Source organism: Strix aluco, chromosome 5, assembly GCF_031877795.1.
Source record: "Strix aluco isolate bStrAlu1 chromosome 5, bStrAlu1.hap1, whole genome shotgun sequence".
In the NCBI taxonomy this organism is placed as follows: Eukaryota; Metazoa; Chordata; class Aves; order Strigiformes; family Strigidae; genus Strix; species Strix aluco.
This window is the reverse complement of record NC_133935.1, coordinates 16,706,737-16,726,699: the sequence shown is the minus strand read 5'-3', so window position 1 is coordinate 16,726,699 and position 19,963 is coordinate 16,706,737. Positions and strand designations below refer to the sequence as shown.

Genomic DNA, 19,963 nt, shown 5'->3' with positions numbered 1-19,963 from the left:
AAATGAGTTGTAATGGTTTGAAGGGTTTTGCCAGTCAGAGAGGGACCTGGGGGTGTGGATTGACAGCCGGCTAAACATGAGCCAGCAGTGTGCCCAGGGGGCCAAGGCCAATGGCATCCTGGCTTGTATCATCAATAGCGTGGCTAGCAGGGACAGGGAAGTGATCTTACCCCTGTACTTGGCACTGGTGAGGCCGCACCTCGATTACTGTGTTCAGTTTTGGGCCCCTCACTACAAAAAGGACATTGAATGACTCGAGGGTGTCCAGAGAAGGGCAACGGAGCTGGTGAAGGGTCTGAGCACATGTCGTACGGGGAGCGGCTGAGGGAACTGGGGTTGTTTAGTCTGGAGAAGAGGAGGCTGAGGGGAGACCTCATCGCCCTCTACAGCTACCTGAAAGGAGGTTGCAGAGAGCTGGGGATGAGCCTCTTTAACCAAGTAACAAGCGATAGGACAAGAGGTAATGGCCTCAAACTGCACCAGGGCAGGGTTAGACTGGATATTAGGAAGCATTTCTTTACAGAATGGGTTGTTAGGTGTGGGAATGGGCTGCCCAGGGAGGTGGTGGAGTCCCCATCCCTGGAGGTGTTTAAGAGTAGGGTCGACATAGCACTTAGGGATATGGTGTAGTTGGGAACTGTCATTGTTAGGTTAATGGTTGGACTGGATGATCTTCAAGGTCTTTTCCAACCTAGACAACTCTGTGATTCTGTATAGAGGCACAACCAGCTACAAGTGTGGGTTGTTTTTCAAATTTCAGGTTTATTTTTATATTGAGAAGGGTTGAAAGCTTATTTAAAAACAAAAGTGCAGCTCCCATTCATTCTACAAAGGGCCCAAGCAAACACTGAGATGCTGTATGCAGCTCTGGCAGCAGTCCCTGCTGCGCAGGCAGGGCTGAACGTGCCGCTGCTGCGCAGGAGCCCAATGCGGCCGAGGGACAGCTGAGGAGGAGCCGTGGGCCGGGGCAGACGGCTGGGCTGCACCTTGGGGGCAGACGCTGCCCAGCTTCACAGCCTCACCAACTGGGAGAGTGCAGCTTCGTAGGCTCTGTCATCTGACCATAACCCACCCACTCCCCATTGGACTGAAAATCTTTTCTCTGTGCTGAAACGCAACACTGAGGGAGAAAGCAGCTCTGAATTGCATCTCATTTTAAAGATTAATTCTCTTACCATTTCAGGCAAATTATGTGTAGAGTCAGCTTGTAATACAGCCACAGCCTAGTGCTGCAGAAGCAGAAATGATTGCTTGTTTATAGAAAAAGGCATCTGAAACGTGTAATAACCTAAAAATATGTTAAATTCCTGCTGGCTGTATTAAACTCTTCTGTGTTGCTTCACCATAATATACAGGAAAATCCATTAATGCATTGAACTTCCTCACATAATTTGAGCACCCAACTGCAGTCTTCTGATGTAATCCCATATGGAGGTAATGACACCACCAGGTGCCTTACGTAGGTTCTAGCCTCCTTTTCTTCAAGCTTTGACTTCTGTGAGGGCTGTGCTCTGCCAAACAGGGAGACAGTGAGAAATGGAAGTTTCATAAAGCTTTTTTCTGATTTAAAAGTGCTCCTCAATTCCTTTTCTAGCTCTTCCTTGATAGGACAGTTGGATAGAAAAAACAGTTCTCCTAGCCCACTATCACAGCAGCTGCAGCCAGTCTGAGAAAAGGTGAATGTTTCTCCCACTCCAATTTACTAATCTAACAGTGCTTCTTTCAAAGCCAAGAGCCATTGTTAGGCCAGAACGCAGTCGTTTTTTGGTAGCACGTACCTGGGGTATGCTGGTTGGCACAGCTCCTGTTGCTCATGATTGTAGCAGACGGCTGCAATTGTGCAAGTCTAGCAGAAGCTTTGTGGTAATTCATTCTGTGAGGTGTCCTGTTACGAGTAGTCATTTGATGATGTCCACGGGGTGTTTCAGGTGTCTGGTGTCCAGCTGATGGATCTGCTGTTCTGTGACCCATTATCTTAAGATCAACAGTCTCCAAGGAAATGTCCCAAAGTTCAGGATCATCTAGAATGAAGGAAAAGGCAATCAAACCAAAGCCAGCAGTATTGTGCTGCAGGAATGACAGTAACTCCAGGACCAGCCCACTCTTTTCCCACAAGTGGTAGCAACTATAAAAGTTAAACTGTAAAGTATCTTTTATGTTGATGAGGTATAATAACTCTAGTGAAAAGCGTGTGAAACCCCTCACAGTGATGGATGTCATTTGCCTGCCACTCAGCAAAGTTTGTATTAATATCAGACTCATACTCACACTTCTATTATTCCAGCCTCTTCAGAACTTGTACCTTTACTTTGAAGAGTTGATTTAAATGTTAATGGTTTAACACTATTACTCATCACTTTTTGGCTGACCTGCAAAGAACTCCTCTTCTATTGCTAGTTCCTGTTGTACTGCTGCTGGAGTGCTGTGCTTTACAGGAGGATCAGATGTTGCTGGACGAAGGCAACACAAGAAGAGATTAATATCAGAAATACAGAAGAACATTTTTGCTCCTTCTTAACAGTGTGTGAGTGCTACCAGGTACTGCCATTTTTCCTAGAGCTGGTTATGTTTTGGTAGCAGTATGTGGCATGGTAAGATTCTGTACCTGATGACAGCTGACAAGAGCAACTGCACTACTTTAAAATGGTTTTTAGCCTGTTTACCCCATCCTCAAGTTCCTGCTTATGACACAGCTATCCAGACTTCCCCATGAGTAAATAGCAACATGGTAGTAGCTAATGCAATGTCTATTTGCCTGCAACCACCTCAGTGAAGTGCTGCAGCCTCAGCTCAGGCGCAGCATGTTAATGGTACTGAGAGCAGCCGCTGTGCTGTGTGATGCCTTAGGGAGGTTGGGAAGTTGAAGTTTTAATGATGCAGCTTTAGAGCTGACATTCCTGCCACCTTAGGAACATAAGGGGAAAAAAGTATGACAATCCTCCTTCCTTTGGTTTCAAGGGTGTGTTGATAGTACAGGACAAAAGCAAATGAAACTGGTCAGGCTTCTGTATTGAGGGTAACATGTGTCTGCCAGTAGCTAGCATTAAAATTGTCAATTTTTAATGTCAAGCCTTACCCTGTTTGCTGCTAGGAGTAACTACTGGAACCTGATGCTTTTTCTTCATCTGTTCCTGGAACTGTTGCTGTAGCTGTTTTTGTCGCAATTTCCGCTGGTAAGTGGCATCACACTCAATAGCTAAGGAGTCTGTATTTCTGCCCCTCCCCCCAAGTAAGCACAAAGTTAAACAGGATTTCACCAATTACATTATATGAAGAAAAAAATGCATAAAGAAATAACAGCCAAGAAAATTGACTAAACTAGCATTTAATGGCATATTCCGAATTGGCCCATCCATGTGTTTTAAAAGGTACAGTAACTTCTAATATAGCTTATCAAATAAATTTATAATAGCAGTCTCACCTGGAACTATTTGGCTGTTTCTGATCTGCTGTCACTACAGCAGCCTCTGTCTGACCAGGCTTACAGTTCGATGCCATCTCACAATGTTGTCTCTCTCCTGCGTTCTGCCTTTCCAAGCAGCTATTGTATCTTGCTTTCTCTATTTCAGGCTCATAGTCCTGTCTTTTAGCTTTGACCAAATCTAACTCAGCAGGTATCTAGTAAAGGAAAAAAAGAAAATATATTCAGAGGTTTCCCTCATCAAGTTAATGAAATATGCACAAGCTTTTTTCTATACAGTACTGTTGAAAAATCCAGTTTGTTTGCTCTAAGTGGAATAGTAAGTTAGAAAACTGAAATACATTTTCAGTACAAAGTCATTCAATTAGTTAATCACTGAATTCATGAGACTTTGTGTTAGTTTTAGTTCAGTGCTGCAGGGCAGATAGCCCATGTCTGCCCATACTGTGCTCTCCACAAACGAGAACAGATGTAGGTGATCGATGCAGAATTCTACAGCTTCTCCCACCCTCTCACAAGTCTGTTGCTGTCTGTTGGCTTTGCCAGTTCAGCTTTCATGCTTGTATTGAAGTGCGTGGCAAACTTTACTCAGTTCTGCCATCATGAGGTCACTGAGGAAGGTACACCATTCTTTTTTTATTAAAGATGGGATGGTTTGGCTCTGTGACTTTACAAGTTTGTGGCAATGCCACTAATAAACAATGACCCCAACAAAGCAGAGATCTGTGTCATCTTTACTTGGTAAGGAGTCACTTTGGATCTGCTCCTGAAGTCTTAAGTTAGCTAGGTTGAACTGCCTTACAGCTCTAGGCTGGCTAGCAGAGTTTGGTAAATCCTAGCATGATGAAGGCAACTCTACTATGAAACTCCATGGATCTGAAGCTGTGAAGGGCTTACTTTTTCTTCACTCAGCGAGGCAGGTTACTGCCTAGAAGCCTACTGCCCCCAACTGGTACACATCAGGAGCTAACAGGAATATTGTTGGTTACTGAGGTGCAACCTCAGTAACAGCCAGGACAACTTTAATACTATGAAGACTGCTGTGTTACATCACAGCATACTTATGAATTGTGATAGCTCTGAAAGAACAGGGTTACAGTATGGCTGTCACTGATGAAGATGTACATCACAATTTCTTGTCTCTTTCCTGACCAAAGACCTCCAAAAGAGGCATTGCTCCATGGTGTTGGTTACCTCAGAAGGTTCACTGACCTAGTGTTTCACAGAGGGTAAAGTAACTGCATCTCTTCCCTTGCAAACTGAAACCTAAGGAGATAAGGAGTCTGAAAAGCAAAGCAAGATGTAACATGGCTTCTTATTGTTTGGGAAGGATAAGAATCATAGTTACGGCAAGGAAAATAAGTGTTCAATTACACATCAGTTGTACGTGCTAATTTGTTATACATCCAAGAGCCACGGTTTGCCAATAGTATCATATCAGGTATTTAAAACAAATAAATTGAAGTGTAGATCTTCCTAATGTTATTCCTCATCCTCCAGCAGCCAAGTCCAATACATTCTGCTCTCATAATTCAGTTACAAAATTAAGGTACCAACACATTTTTGAAGTCAAGCAGAGGATGTTTGCAGGGCCATTTGTCCACTCTTCATGCAGCAAACCAAAATAGTGTTACCTGTTTTGTCATTCTGTGGTAAAACTTTGAAGTGACTAGTAACAGCTAAAAGTTGTTGTGGGCCCAGCCTAAACAGTTTGGTTCACCCTTTCTATCATAAATGCATCTAGTAGTTTCCAGTGATCTTTTGGGAAGAATCCCATTTGGGGAACTGGAAGTTGAAACCACCTGTAGAATTCACCTTTGCTTGAGACATCAGTACAAACACACTGGTACAGAATAACTACTTGTTAACTATTCTAACAAGAACGATGAGGGGTGAAATACAGGCACGCTGTAAATTTTGTTACAAGGACCACATTGAGTTTATTTTCTATCTAGCTGTGTTGAGCATTAGGGCCTGGTAGAGTTTGAATACCAGTTAGTAAAAGGACAAAGCAATTATCATATTGACAGTACTACTGTATGGATTTTGCTTAAAATTAAGTGAAAGTTCCAACTACAACAAGCAGCTTTGGTATGTGACTCACCTGTTATTGTTTCTAGGACATTCTGTGCTATGCATATTAAAAACTTTATTTGAAGGAAGAAGTATTTCTCATGAAAAAACTTTCTATTTTCTGCCAGAGCTCCCTAAAGTCTAAAGGAACGCTCCTTTTTCCTGCTGCCCACTGGCTGATGTATAGGCTGTCAGCTTGAGCGACTTCAGGACTAAATGAAATAGTCCTGATTTTCCAGGAATGCACAGAGGAGCTGTACCTGCTTTAGGGTAGGTTACACAGATAATAGATATACTGTCTGCCTACTCTTCTGCCCTGCCCACAGCCTCTGGTTTTATGACCTATTATAGCAACTGGAAATTGTATAACTGTATGCAGTTATTTCCCATCCTTTTCAGTAATGAGAGGAATATGACAAGTAAGTTTGAATTTTAAAAATCATAATAGTCAATTGGATTGTGCTACCACTGACAATGAGAACAAACAGAGATGTGTTCTGGTTTTTGCCTTTTATAGGGCAAAAGCATACAGTAAAGAAACAGACTCTATTCCCCCAAGGACTTCCATTTCACCTATGTGATGAATATGTAACTTGGCACTGGTATCATTGCTGATTCACATTTAAAGAATGTGGCCAGATGTGGGCGATGAACTGAGTTGCTGCAACTGACAAAGCTTAAACAGTCTTAAGAACTGCAGCACATGGAGAAAATGGCACCTAGAACAAGCTAGTTCAAACAGTTCAGTGTTTCCTGTGGTAACATTTAGCCTGCTATGAACACAGATGGCATTGAACAGAGAGACTTAGACAACATGGTCATAAATCATAAATCAGTTTGGAAAAGACCTTAAAGATCCAGTCCAACCATTAACCTAACACTGACCATTCTCAACTACACCATGTCCCTAAGCGCTATGTTGACCCTACTCTTAAACACCTCCCTGGGCAGCCCATTCCAACACCTCACAACCTGTTCTGGAAAGAAATGCTTCCTAATATCCAGTCTAAACCTTCCCTGGCATAACTTGAGGCCACTCCCTCTTGTCCTATCGCTTATTACTTGGTTAAAGAGGCTCATCCCCAGCTCTCTGCAACCTCCTTTCAGGTAGTTGTAGAGGGTGATGAGGTCTCCCCTCAGCCTCCTCTTCTCCAGACTAAACAACCCCAGTTCCCTCAGCCGCTCCTCGTACGACATGTGCTCCAGACCCTGCACCAGCTTCGTTGCCCTTCTCTGGACACGCTCGAGTCATTCAATGTCCTTTTTGTAGTGAGGGGCCCAAAACTGAACACAGTAATCGAGGTGCGGCCTCAATGTCACATGAGATCTTGAGTAGGATACTGTTTCTTCACCACAGTAATCTTGCCTACTGCAAATAGTCAAAATTTAGAGTAGCTGTGGTAAAATGTCAGGGAAGAACTCTGTAGCTGAACACATTCAGGGATGAGATACATCGATATCATTATTTATAACCTTTTTAATATGAAGGACCAGGAGCAGCGGACATCTTGCAGTCCCTGCTCTAACAGTCCATGTACTGCACCTGACGTGGAAGCTTATTCACAGCTTGTAGGTAGTCTTTGTCTAGAATGCAGTTCCCAAGAGCATTCCCAAAGCACCTGAGAAAAAAAAGAGAGCTCACTGTGACTGAAAATAACAATTTTCACTTAACTTCTGAAAATGTACAAGTACTAATCTTCACTTACTTGAGTGCCCTCTTCAGTCCATCTGTTACTGCCTCCTTTCTTGCCTTTTCTAGGGACAAGGCCTTAGACTTTAGGCCTTCACTGACACCATACCCCACATCTTCATGGTATGACCCATCCTGCAGTAAAATTTTAAAAATACTAAGTATAAGGGAATTTCTGAACATACAGCACTTCTTGTTAGATGCTGTGCTTTCCTAAGCCTGATTACTCGCTCTTAGCTGATTGTTCTATAGCAAGGTCAATGTTCTGGACACCACTGAGTTCTCTGGTGTAGTACAGTACTCAAGAACCACAGTCTGACCTATGCATGACCCTTCATTCACAGCTTTAGGCAATTGCTCAAACACAGACAGAGACAACAAAAAAATCTACTTACCTTAAGCTGAACTCTCACAAATGCACAGACTCCCACATAGAACCTGCCATTGCTGAGGTCAACAAAGTCTGGGGGAAGGAAAAGCAATATCCTAAATAATACAAAAGACTTCTGATCCACATATAGATTTTATTTTGTCCTTTGAGGACATTCATAAACCTGTACCATACTTGCTGAATGCACCCAAGATCTTCTATAAAATGGAGCATGACTTACAAAATATTAACTGTAGTTTGAGAATGCTAACTTGCATGTATGTTCTGGGCATGTTATGTGATACTTTCTGGTTATTTGTGGCTAGACCTGCCAAACACTCACACCCTGCTACTATGTGTATAAACCTAAACATATGAAAGAAGAGCTACATATCCTAAATGTTCAAAGCGTAACAATTTTTTCAGCTGGAAGGAAAGATTTAAAGTATCAATTTAGAAAAATAGCAATGGAAAAGAAACTGTTGTCTATAAAAGTAATTTCTTTCCCATTATATACTAGAAATCTCCAGTTTGCAAAATCTTGCACAAGGTTTTATCCAGGGCAGACTGCCTGAAGAGCTTAACAGGTTGCAATACAACTCTCTAATCTACCTTATTTTACACCAAAATAAATGCTACATAATATACATAGGGCACTCTAGTTAGCAGTCTTGCAAGTCTGATAGAAACATGACACATGTCTGAAATGAAATGCTTTGAAGGTCAAGTAATTGTATTCTGGGGCCCAAAAGTTCTGTACTCATCTGGTCTATTGTTTAATTGTTTTGTAAACCTGCTGGAGCTGCAAGCCCTTTTTCTACCCAGGAATTTAAAACCAAACATAACAGAATCCTCTGTCTCTGAATTTCTAAGGAATTGCTTATTATTTGAAAAAGACAGACGTTTGTGGGATGCCAGTCCTTTCTTGACTGAAAAGGGGGAAAAAAAAGTAGTACAGAATAGATGGAAAACAGTGAATTAACTTGTTTTTTGTCTAAAATTTACTGGTCTGAGGTAAGAAAAGACTTCTGAAGGCAGTGGGGAAGGAAGGAGGTACATTTAAGCAGCTTTGTTGAGCTACTTCAACAACCAGTCTTCAGTCTAAGCATAGCAGATGTGCAAACAAAGATACTACTCCCCTGGTAGGAACTATTTCAGCTAAAATCTCAGAAACAGGTATTGGCTAGAAGAGGAATCTGCAAAAAAAGATGGGTCCCTAAAGATTAGGGGAATATTAACTGAGAATATGAACTTGCTAGAATATAAAAATGACAGGTGAGTATGAAAGTTGGCTCAAGGCTGCTGGGTGTTAAATAGTTTAATTGTAATTACTCTTGACTGAGTGTTCCCATAGAGATCAGAAAACTTGATTAGAATAGCTCAAGAATAATCATAAACACACTTAGCATAATGACTATGACATATTCCAGTGCAAGACCTAAAAAGAAAACAGAAGCTCCATTATTATTCAGTTTCTCTGAATCTTACCTACTGCTGAGACACCTGGAAATTCCACATGCCTCTCCCCAGGTTCTTTGAAGTGATCAAGTTCTAGGATAGATAGCCTGGTCCTTATCTAAGAGACTTTTCCTTCAGCGCCTCACAGTGAAACAAGAGGAAAGACTTCTTTACCCTCAAGAGATACTTACCGACATTCTGCTGAGTGACTGAATGAGCCCAGCCATTAAAGCCAAACATCTCATTGGCCAGACTGATTACCTTGTGACCCTCAATGTAACAGACCTGAAAAAAAACCCTTATGTACATAAATCTATATAAATACATACACATGTGCACACATCCACACATGCTTTATTTTAAGGAGGGATTATACACATTGTCTTACACTGAGGAAACCCAGCTAAGTTCAAGGTTCAGGTAATGTGAATAAAAGGATGATGGTGCAGCTTTAGATTCACCCTTTTCCAGCAACTTTGATGGAGGGGTTAATATGACAACAAATATGACTTAATCAATGGAAGGCAGAGCTAGCGGGCACTAAAGAGAGTAAAATGTAACCAATGTTATGTAATGCTCATATACTCCAGTTCTGGGAAAAAATAAAAACATCTTAATGTTCCACAGGTACATAAATATTCCATTGTAAAGGATGACACAGTGAAAAGTTAAGTCTTTTTTTTAAAGTGTAAAAGGAACCTGTGGCTCAGTAAAAGCCAGAATTTATGCTATTGCTGACTTTGCTTTCATATCTGCATATTAAACTACTAGTGGGAAATTAACTTAAAAAAGTAAGGATTATTGTAACATTTTTTACCCTAGTTTTCCTGGAAAAAAGCTGTGAATTGAAACATCTACGCATGTTTGTTCATACCTTTTGTCCTCCTCCAGCTTGCCGACTGCTGATATACTCTGGACCCAGTCTCTGACGAAGAGCATGCTGGATAGCTTGATATTCACTTGCTGTGTATTGATACTTGACAAAAACAAGGTAAGACAAATCTTCTCACTATCCCTGTTTTACCTCCCCCTCTTCTCCTAATGTCATTCCTTCATTCAATTTTTCCACAAACAGTCCTTTCGAGAGGTGTATGATCCATTTTTAGAATCAGGATGTAACAGACAAGGAAAGACCTCAGGGTGTGCACGTGCATTACATTTGTGCATTGTATTGTTTTTTTTCCTGTTACTCTTGAAGTATATGTATACAAGCATTAATTATTGAGCTGTAGCCATTATTTTTAATTTCTCATAACCATCACTTACATTAGAAAAACTGAGATGAGCCAGACCTATTAGTATCCTATTGAAATCTTAATGCAATCATAATCCTAGTCCAGGTTGTCAGGAACACAAATGTAAGCTTGTATTTTACCTCTCAAAAAAACCCCACAGTATCTCTTTGACCAACAAGAAAAGTGTATTTAAAAGCTCCATCAAAACCAAAGTTTAACCTTACTCTACCATCATATGCCATCAGGGCAGGGAGGATAGCAGCTCAGGCAAGCAGTCAAATTAGGAATTTCTTGAGGAGTGTTCAGCAAATTCCCCTCATGTAGGAAAGGTCCTCTGGCTAACTCCAACATCACTGGTGTTATCATTAGATAACACCAGCATCACTGGAAGCCTAAAGTGTTGTAACTTATGCTCCTTGTATTAATAGAAATACAATTTGTAAGGGTTAGAGAAAGCTAAACGCATGTTTAAGGATTCAAGCACTAAAAAGCTTGTGTTGCTATGCTCTGATGTGGGACAGAACAGAGATGTCACCACCTAAATCATAAGTATTGTGTATGCATGTATTGTCTGCCCTATCATTCAGCAGAACACAGAGTTCGATAGACTGTGTGCCATGTAAGTTTCAACGCCTCCCAAACCTCTCTTATTTATATTTGGTTCTATTTAAACTTAAAAGATTAACTTTTGTCTTTTTCTGGCACTAGAATGCAAGCCTATAACCAAAATGTGTAAGGAAAACAGAGGAGTGTGCATGCCTATGCCATATTCAGGGACTATGTATAAATGCCTATCATAGAGAAGAGAATTCACCACCAAAAGGTCTGTTCAGTCCAGATATGGTTTTCTTTTTTCCAAATTATTATTTTTTTAAATTATTTTTTAATAGCTGAAAGTAGTTGATCTTTTCTGAACCAGTACTGAGAATGCGTATAAGCATGATTCAGGCCATCTGGGAATAAGAGAGAATAAAATGAGCCCCACTTTTAAGGAACAAAATTAAAAACCTTTTGTGAAGAATCTAGAGCAATTTATTACAACTTGAGGCATGCCAAGGGTATCATGGAGGAAAATGTAATGTATAATTAGGTATAGCATAGGTAGGGTAATGGATATGACTCCAGCCTTACTGTATCCAACTTTAAAATGAGTAAATATGCAGAGCAGATTTCCAGAAGCGCAAGCATAAAACTACTTCCCTCTCAGGCGAAAGGAACTGACCTGTCCGAAGCAAGCAACTGAATTGCTAGTGCTGGAACTATTGCTGCTGATGCAGCTTTCGCTGTCTTTCCCTTGACTTTCAGGCATCCCTAAAGAGAAGAGAAAATATAAACACTGAAGATAACAGAACTAACAGTCCATATGAAGACGTGCCAAAAAGCTGTTTAAGTCAGTATAACAATATCCTGTAATAGAGGTGTTGGACATTACTGTAATATTATACTTCTCACTCCATGGAACTGCTGCAGCACCAGTTGGAAATTTGCTTTCTGATGTTATTTCAAAACAGTCCAAACTTTTTTTCTTAAATATGTTATACTATGTAGGCAGAAATGGCTAGTTACATCCTAGAAGCAGAGGCACTGTTCTGGTTGTCCATCCAACCAGTAAGGGTGAGCCTAAATTAAGACAACAGTGAAACAATTATTTTATTTGCAGAATAAATAAATTATTCTTGCTAGTAAAAAAAAAATAAATCCAACAGCATCTGGATGCTGCATAAGATCAGAGACTAGAACAAAAAAGTAATAATGTCTCAAGTCCTTATTCTAAATATTACACTGTTAACAAATGAGATTTTTTTTTTTTCTTTTAGGTACATGTGAATGCATTGTACCATTCTAGGTAGGGAAAAACAAAATAATTCCCTCTTTCAGGTTCTTTAGCACTGTGTTCCTAGATCACTTTCAATATCCATTAATACTTAGATTCTGATAAAAAAAACAGAGGCAACTTTCTAAAATTCTACTTGTCTATACCCTGACTTGTCAGTCTTTATTTTATTGTTTTGACTGTAGTCATACTGTCTTGTGTTAGGATGGTATCACATAAACTAGGCAGAGTTGAAAAACATACAGAACCGGTAAGAATTTTAAGAAGGTGCACCGATAATTCAGTAGATGGCACCCTTTTCCAAGCCAGTATCCACAACTACCCTACTGCATTCCCACTCCACCCTGCTGCTGGAGAAGTGCTCTTGCTGACAGCTTATACAGCAGGCATGCAAAGGAGCTGCAGCAGCTCTTCTATACAAGTCCATCGAGACAATCTTTTATTGTCTTTGCACAAATGCTGAGTCCAACTGCTAGTCTAAGACTTTTGATTGCAATACCAATAAAAGACAAATCAATATATATACATGACAACTGGAGATGTCAAAACAGTTTGAGAAAGTCTAAAATCCTCAGTAGATAGCATTATTTGACAGTCAGTCAGAACCTGGCTAGTATTATGCTTTGCTAATGTACTTCAGGTTCAGCACTTTTTAAACCAAGTTGTTTTTCTAGTCTCTAAACAAGGAAGCCAAAGTTTACTGAGAACTTCGCAAACAATTTTCAGAAAAAAAGATACTAGTTGTTTCTTTGGCAAGTATGAGCACTGGTAATTATGCCAGGTCTAGCTAAAATTCTCCTTAATTTTGGTTGGCTATAATTATTCCTCTTTGGTACAAAGTTGTATAATTGTACAGTGTTTATACATTTGAATGCATTTCAATCAAAAGATAGATGCAATTTGTGGTAAATACATTTGGTTTTGAGAGAGAACAAATAGAAATTAATATTAACAGGAGAAACACTTGTGATTTAAGCAAGCTATTTCCCCTGTTAAGTGAAGACCCCACTGCATTGTGAGGGAGATGATTAGAGAGGAAAAAAAATAGTATGTGTGGTGAATGGCAGAGGGAATCAAAGTTTGAACAATCCTACTTCCCCCACCCCCAGCAGGCTAAATCAGATCTTAACCATTATAAAGCCCTTGGGGAAAAAACAATGCACAAAATGCGTGCATTTGCCTACATAATCCTATTACCAGTTTGCCACAAATCTTTCTGCACAGTAGGTGGGTGGCATTTTGAAGCAAAACTGCTTTAATTGAAACCAGTATTAAGTCCTTCAAGTATTTATATGGTGTGTACCATTATCAGTCTAAATTCTCTAAAGAGATACACCTTTAATGAAGCTCTGAATAAGTTGTGGGAATTGATTCTGAATGAGGGGAAGTACAGAATTCTGCTGAAAACAACTTCACATCATATGGTTTTAATCCAACAGATCAGATGCTGCTAGAGAATACTAGCAATATACTTCTTCGCAATAAACAGTTTAAAAACACGTCAGTGGCTTGTATTCAAATTATGTATTACTTTACAGCTTGTGTGAAGGAGACATGATGTCAGTTTTGTTTCAGGCTTTGCCTGTAGGAACAGTTTGCTTCAGCTGTGAGCCCTGTTTAAACCAAACATTCTATTAAGAGCAATGTGGTGTTTTTTTTCAATCAGTGAAGTGCAGCACAGAAAAGCCCTATGTCTCAAAGCAATTGTCAGAGCATTTCAATGTGACAGAACTTAAATTTCAAAATTATTAGAGTAGGAGTTCAAAAGAGAGAAAAGTTAATTCTGCAAATGGAGCTATAAATCTACCTCAATACCAGAGCCAGGAGGTAGGGAAGGCAAGGCCATTCCTCAGTGCAACATTGTTTCCTCACCCCCCCCCCCCCCCAATATTTCAACTCACATGAAACATTAATACTGAAGTAGATAATAAGCTATTGACTAGAGTACAAAAGAGCCACAAACACCCTCCAGGGCCAGGACAGTGCTAGGAGACTGCCTGACTCACAAACCAGTGTTAAAAAAGCTGTATTTTCAAATGATCTTTAAATACTAAAAATTAAAGTTCAAATACACTTGCTCTGCATGCAGGATGATAAAAGCTGTTTATTATCAGCTTAAAGGCACCTAGGAATTATAATTTATTACCTCTGTGACTGTGACCATTATTTATTATTTACATGGAATTATTTTCAGTTTAGCTGGTGATCATGGAATCATAGAATGCCAGGTTTGAAGGGACCTCAAGGACCATCTGGTCCAACCTTTCTTGTTAAAACCACGGTCTAGACAAGATGGCCCAGCACCCTGTCCAGCTGAATCCTAACAGTGTCCAATGCTGGGGAATCCACCACTTCCCTGGGGAGATTATTCCAGTGGCTGATTGTTCTAATCAGGAAAAATCTTCCTCTTGTGTCCAGCTGGAATCTCCCCAGAAGTAACTTGCATCGCTTACCCCTTGGCTTTTCCATGTGACTCCTTGTAAAAAAGTCTCCATCATCTTTGTAGCCACCCTTCAAATACCGGAACATGGTGATAAGGTCTCCCCTAAACCTTCTCTTCTCAAGGCTGAACAAACCCTGTTCTCTCAGCCTTTCCTCACATGACAGGCTTCCCAGTCCCTTGACCATCTTTGCGGCCCTCCTCTGGACCCTCTCCACCCTGGCACATCTTTTTTGCATAGCAGGGACCAAAACTGAGCACAGTATTCCAGGTGTGGCCTGACAAGCGCTGAGTAGAGTGGGGTAATGACTTCTTTATCTCTGCTGGCGATGCCCTTGTTGATGTAACCCACCATCCTGTTGACCCGCTTTGCCACTGCAGCACACTGGTCGCTCACATTGAGCTTGCTGTCCACCAGGACCCCCAGGTCCCCTTCCCCAGACCTGCTCCCCCTCCAGGTAGATCCCAGCCTGTGCTGCACTCCTGGATTATGTTTTCCCAGGTGCTAGACCTTACACTTGTCCTTGTTGAACTTCATGAGGCTCTTGTTAGCCCACTCCTCCAGCCTATCCAGGTCTTCCGGCAGGGTGGCTCTCACTTCCGGAGTGTCCACTTCCACACTCAGCTTGGTATCATCAGCAAACTTCATCAGGGTACCCTTGATCCCATCATCCAGATCACTTATAAAGATATTAAACAGCATTTGGCCCAATATCGATCCCTGGGGGACCCCGCTTGTGACAGGTTTGAAAAGGAGCTATTTACCACCATGCTCTGGGTGTGGCCTGGCAGCCAGTTCCCCACCCACAGCACAGACCACTTGTCTAGACCATAACACACCAGTTTCACCAGAAGGAGGCTGTGAGGAACTGTAGTGTTCTCAGAAAGTTTTCTTATCACTGAGAAAAAACACACACAAGACCACAGGTATTGTACTGTGTTCCAAAACATTACCTTGATAAGACTAGAACAGGCAAAGAATATTAACAGCTTCTACTACTACCATATTTTGATCATATTTTTTAAAAAAAGTCAATAATAGAAAAGCTTAAAATTTGGACAAATTAGGTACCCAATCAGAAAAATGGCCGCTTTAGGAAACTGGATATGAAATATTAATTTTCAACAACACTCTAGAAGTAGGTATTTATTTGTATGGTGGTAGTGAACTGAACAGCTACTGACAAAAACCTGTGTGTGTACACAAATTCCCATGTAGGAAATAAACCAAATTTTTAGACCAGATAATCATTAATTTAATCTGTTCAAGTACAACTATTATAGGTTACGGCAGCAACACCCTCAACTTCCATGATAGTCTGCACATAACTTCTAATTTTCTAAATGAACATGTCCTCACACACCTGTCTACCTTACTGTCCCTTATTTCAAAAAGAGATTTTGGTCCTAATTGACCTATTCTCCTGCCAGTTCCCCTTTGTCTTTACAACTAGGTTTCTGAACCCCGCACCGTGCCTTAATCCTGTGCTAGGAATGTCAGTTCCCAGTTTTCTTCACATGTAAAGTAGAAACAGGCAGTTTCGTATCACTTTGAAAGAGTTTGCAATGAATTGTTTAAGTACCATGACTTGGGAAACCCTCAGCTAGAACACAGTTGTTTCAAGAAATTAATTGCAGCATCACACAATCTGTAAGATGTTTTTAATATACTGTGCACTTTTAGCCTTTTATTCAGCCTCATCCTTCTCTATATGGTAAGTTTCCTTCACAGTGAAGCTTTAGTTTGCCGAGCAAAAATCTTAAACATTCTTTCAATAAATGCAGTTCTGCTGAGCCCACCAAGAGCAAACAGCTACGCATGCAGCAACTAGTGATATAGCAAGCACTAAACACCACTTTAACCCAAGGTTCATATTGGTCTAACAGAAGAAAACTTCAAAAATTGTGTATTTCTGTGGAGTATTATCTTCTCTGCAAACTCCAAACTCTAAGTTGATTAACCTGTTATGCAAAGGTTGCTTTATCCAACACTGAGCTGAGGTGTACATCTTTTAAGTAGATGATGTGCCTAATCGAGACAGGCCTGTGCTATACCACAGTTTAAAAAGAATGGAAAACAGATTACGAAATGGCTGTGGGAAATTGCATACAATGTAACTCTTCAGCTTTGACTTCTGATAATATCTCTAGGGAAACAGCCTTCATGACTTGAGAAAAGTGAGGTAATGTTCTGTTAACTTCAACAGAACAAAAAGATATTCAGTGTTTTATAGGCTAAACAATGAAATGCACAGGGATGTCATGAGACTGGATGCCTATTGTAAACTAACGGTGGCCTCTGATGCTTGCCAATACCATATCGATGCATTTTATTGGTATTGATTCAGGCCACATTCTGTAGTAAAACCACCCCAGCAAGAAAATAGAAAGGTGTGATACAGAAAGTTTGAGCTATCTGCAGTAGTTTAAATATATTTGCTTTCAAGGCTTGTAAATACCACTATACCAATTTTTCCTCAGTTACAGCCCATCTCAGATTTGTCATACCTTCAGACAGTCCCACTTATTTCAGTGGAATCTATATATGTGGCTCCAAAAGCAAAATTTAACCCTTAGATTTATCAGGCAGTACTACATTTACTTTTGGTGTATCTAGGATGATGATACCCTGCCTGAACAAAACAGAAAACACTAATTCTGGTTACACTTTTTACTCATTGACATTTTAATGAACACGGTGTAAAGCTTCTTCTTCCTTATCTTTATACAAGCTTAGCAGAATAACATAGTGCCTTTGCGGGGGAATGTTTCTATTTAGAATGTCTGAATATATCCAACATCTGAAATGAAGCCTATCTGGTCAGTTCCTGCATTTTTGGAATACAGGATGAGAAACTCATCTCCTTATCCTGAGTCTTCTGTCCTAACAGCCTTTATACACTTGTCATGAATTCATTGAACATCACTATATCTATCAGAAGTTGCTTTAGGGTCCTACTTTCCCAGCAATTACAAATCTAATTCCAGTCCAAACGGGTTAGTTTAATGCATGTGTTGCTGTGTTAGATTGCTTATTTTTCAAATTTGGCTGGTTACTCCTCCAAACATGTTCCTTGATAGCAGGGTAAATTACTTCTCTCCTACACAAGTTTGTTCACTGTTTTAAAATTCAGCACCCATCGTCACTTTTGCGTTAGAAGGTTTCATTAGATAATAGTGCATCAATAGCACCTTATGAAACAGATCACTCCAAACAATTCTAGATTTGAAACACATTTGCTTTATAATATAAATACCACTTAATTTCTTGCATTACTTCATTTCTTTGCATTAATCCATAATTCTGTATAGAAAATGTTTCATTAAAGGGATTAACTGGTAGTCCTTCACAAATAATCTTTCAATGATGCTATAAAAAAAGCCTGTAATGACAATGAGCTAGGTTTGTAGTAAGAGGTGCTCTGTTTTATTGCACCGAGGGGTAGAACTGAAGGAAAAGTGAAACAATTTGTTTGGCATACAAGCTCTTTTCCAGGTGTGAAATGGCAGCACCTCACAGTTAAAAAAAATCAAAAAGTGAACAATCCAGTCTTGAACAACGAGTTTCACATTTATAAAGATGAAGCAAAAAAAAAGAGCTTGTTCTGCAGACCAGATCTGGCAGTAAATTATCGTAAATTATTTATGGGGGTACTTCTTTCTAAAAGCCTGTCAGATTGATTTATAACCACATCATTTATGTATAAGTCACTTTAGTCACTGCAAGGAAAAGAGAGCAGGCTTTTTAACTCAAGAGTAATGGTTTGGGACTTAAAGGGAAAAGCACTTGTCCAATGGTAGCTGTAGAAAGCCTGTAATTTTGCCAAATGCAATTACCAGACAAGAAATTAATCCAGGCTGGAATCTAAAACATCTGAACTCTGTAAGAGCTGTGGGAGATCTGTCGAACTGCAGATCATAAAAAACATTGTGATTACAGGCACAGATGACACTTCTGGCAGCAAGACCATATTAAACTGACATGCTAATTAAGTTACCACGAAAAATCTAAAGCTCTCAAGCTCTTTGTTTTTCTGTTTTGCTCCAGGTTGACACTGTTTATTTTTGAATGGAAAACCATTAACACTTGAAATTGACAGAACACTGCAGGCATGGGCAAGCCTGTATCTATGCTCAGCCTTCTGCTTTCTGAGACAGCAATGTAAAATATCCCTTTTTTGGGATGCTTTAGGCTTGACAGAGGGGCTTGTATGTTACAGCATGCACTTACCTGCTCTACAGTATTCTTCAGAAATTACTTTAAAATGGGTTCTCTGCTTCTACGGTTGAAAAGGAAGTTCAGGTTATCAAGACCTCAGTGTACGTCAGTCATCATCATTGTGAGAGGTCTGAATTACTGTATTCATTGCAACGTTAATTTAAATAGTGATAATTTGTATGTCAATAACTGCATCATTCCTTGTACAGTCTTATAGATCTATCCAATTTACTACAACCCCTCACTTTAGCGTCCCCTGGGAATAATGGCTAAGGAATTAATTCAATGCTGGTTTTGGCTATTTACACAAAAAAAACCCCGAACTAGAAAGATTCCGGAGCAGGCTCTTTGCTCTGCCTGCCTGGATGAAGGCAGGGCTCAGTTACAGCAGGCTGGAAGTACTCTAAGGAAGGAGCATTTATCAGGGAAACTGACGTTTGCCCGAGGTAAGTGTGCCGAGCTGGCAGCGGGGCTGAGCGTACCAGCTTCGGCACTGCCTTCGCAGCACTCCCCCAGGCTAAGAGGTTTTTTTTACCCGAGGAGAGCCGCGCTGCCTCCCCCTGCCCCAACCGCTTCACTCTCCCTCGGGGGGGTGGGGTGTGTGTGTGGGGGGTCTCTCCAAACGCCGACTCGCCGCGGCTCCGCGGCCGGGGGACCTTCGGCCTCGCCGCCGGGAGGCGGGGGGCCCGGGCGGGCAGCAGACCTGCCGCCTTACCGCTGCGGAAGCCGGGCGCCCGAAACGAGGCGGGCAGCGGCCCGGGGCCGGTGCTGCCCCTCCGCCGCGCCGCCAACGGCTTCCCTCAGGCCTGCGGGCCCCTGAGGAAGCACCCGCCCCCCCCCGTCCGCGCGCCCTTCGCCCACCGCGGGAGGGGCCGGCTCCGCCGCCACCGGAGGAGGGGAAAGGAGAAGAAGGTTCGTCCGGCCCAGCCGCAGTACCTGGAGCGAGGGGCCGTCACCGTCCTGCAGCGGCAGTTCACAGTTCCCGCCCGGACAGGCGGAGGGAGGTGGGGGGGCGGCCCGGAGCAGCCGCTACGGCACGGGAGAGGAGTCAAACTTCCTGCGGCCGCGCTCGGCGGTGACGCAGCGCCCGGGCTGCCGGAGGCCACGCCCACACAAGGGGAGGGGGCGGGGCGGTGCCCGCAGCAGCCCGGCCGCCCCGGGGGGAGGGCCGAGGGAAGCCCGGCTCAGCGAGCGCGCGCCGCGGGGCGGGGCTGCGGGGCGTC

At 41.6% G+C, this 19,963-nt stretch overlaps 1 protein-coding gene across 4 annotated transcripts; it reads right to left on the bottom strand.

Annotated features, from left to right (window-relative positions):
- Positions 1 to 736: 736 nt before the first annotated feature.
- Positions 737 to 19,837, bottom strand: RAD52 (RAD52 homolog, DNA repair protein). 4 transcript variants are annotated; one of them, XM_074826146.1, is made up of 13 exons: positions 19,677 to 19,837; positions 18,753 to 18,801; positions 11,470 to 11,558; positions 9,887 to 9,988; positions 9,204 to 9,297; positions 7,580 to 7,647; positions 7,201 to 7,319; positions 7,038 to 7,113; positions 3,422 to 3,618; positions 3,077 to 3,219; positions 2,370 to 2,450; positions 1,779 to 2,021; positions 737 to 1,511 (listed from the first exon to the last, which is right to left on the bottom strand). In XM_074826146.1, the coding sequence occupies exons 3-13, from the start codon at positions 11,554 to 11,556 to the stop codon at positions 1,456 to 1,458; spliced, it is 1,266 nt and encodes a 421-aa protein (XP_074682247.1). In that variant the 5' UTR covers positions 11,557 to 11,558; positions 18,753 to 18,801; positions 19,677 to 19,837; the 3' UTR covers positions 737 to 1,455. The 4 variants fall into 4 exon arrangements, with proteins under 4 accessions (XP_074682247.1, XP_074682249.1, XP_074682250.1 ...); XM_074826148.1 differs by having other exon boundaries at positions 3,077 to 3,213; XM_074826149.1 differs by lacking the exon at positions 18,753 to 18,801 and having other exon boundaries at positions 9,887 to 11,200.
- Positions 19,838 to 19,963: the final 126 nt, after the last annotated feature.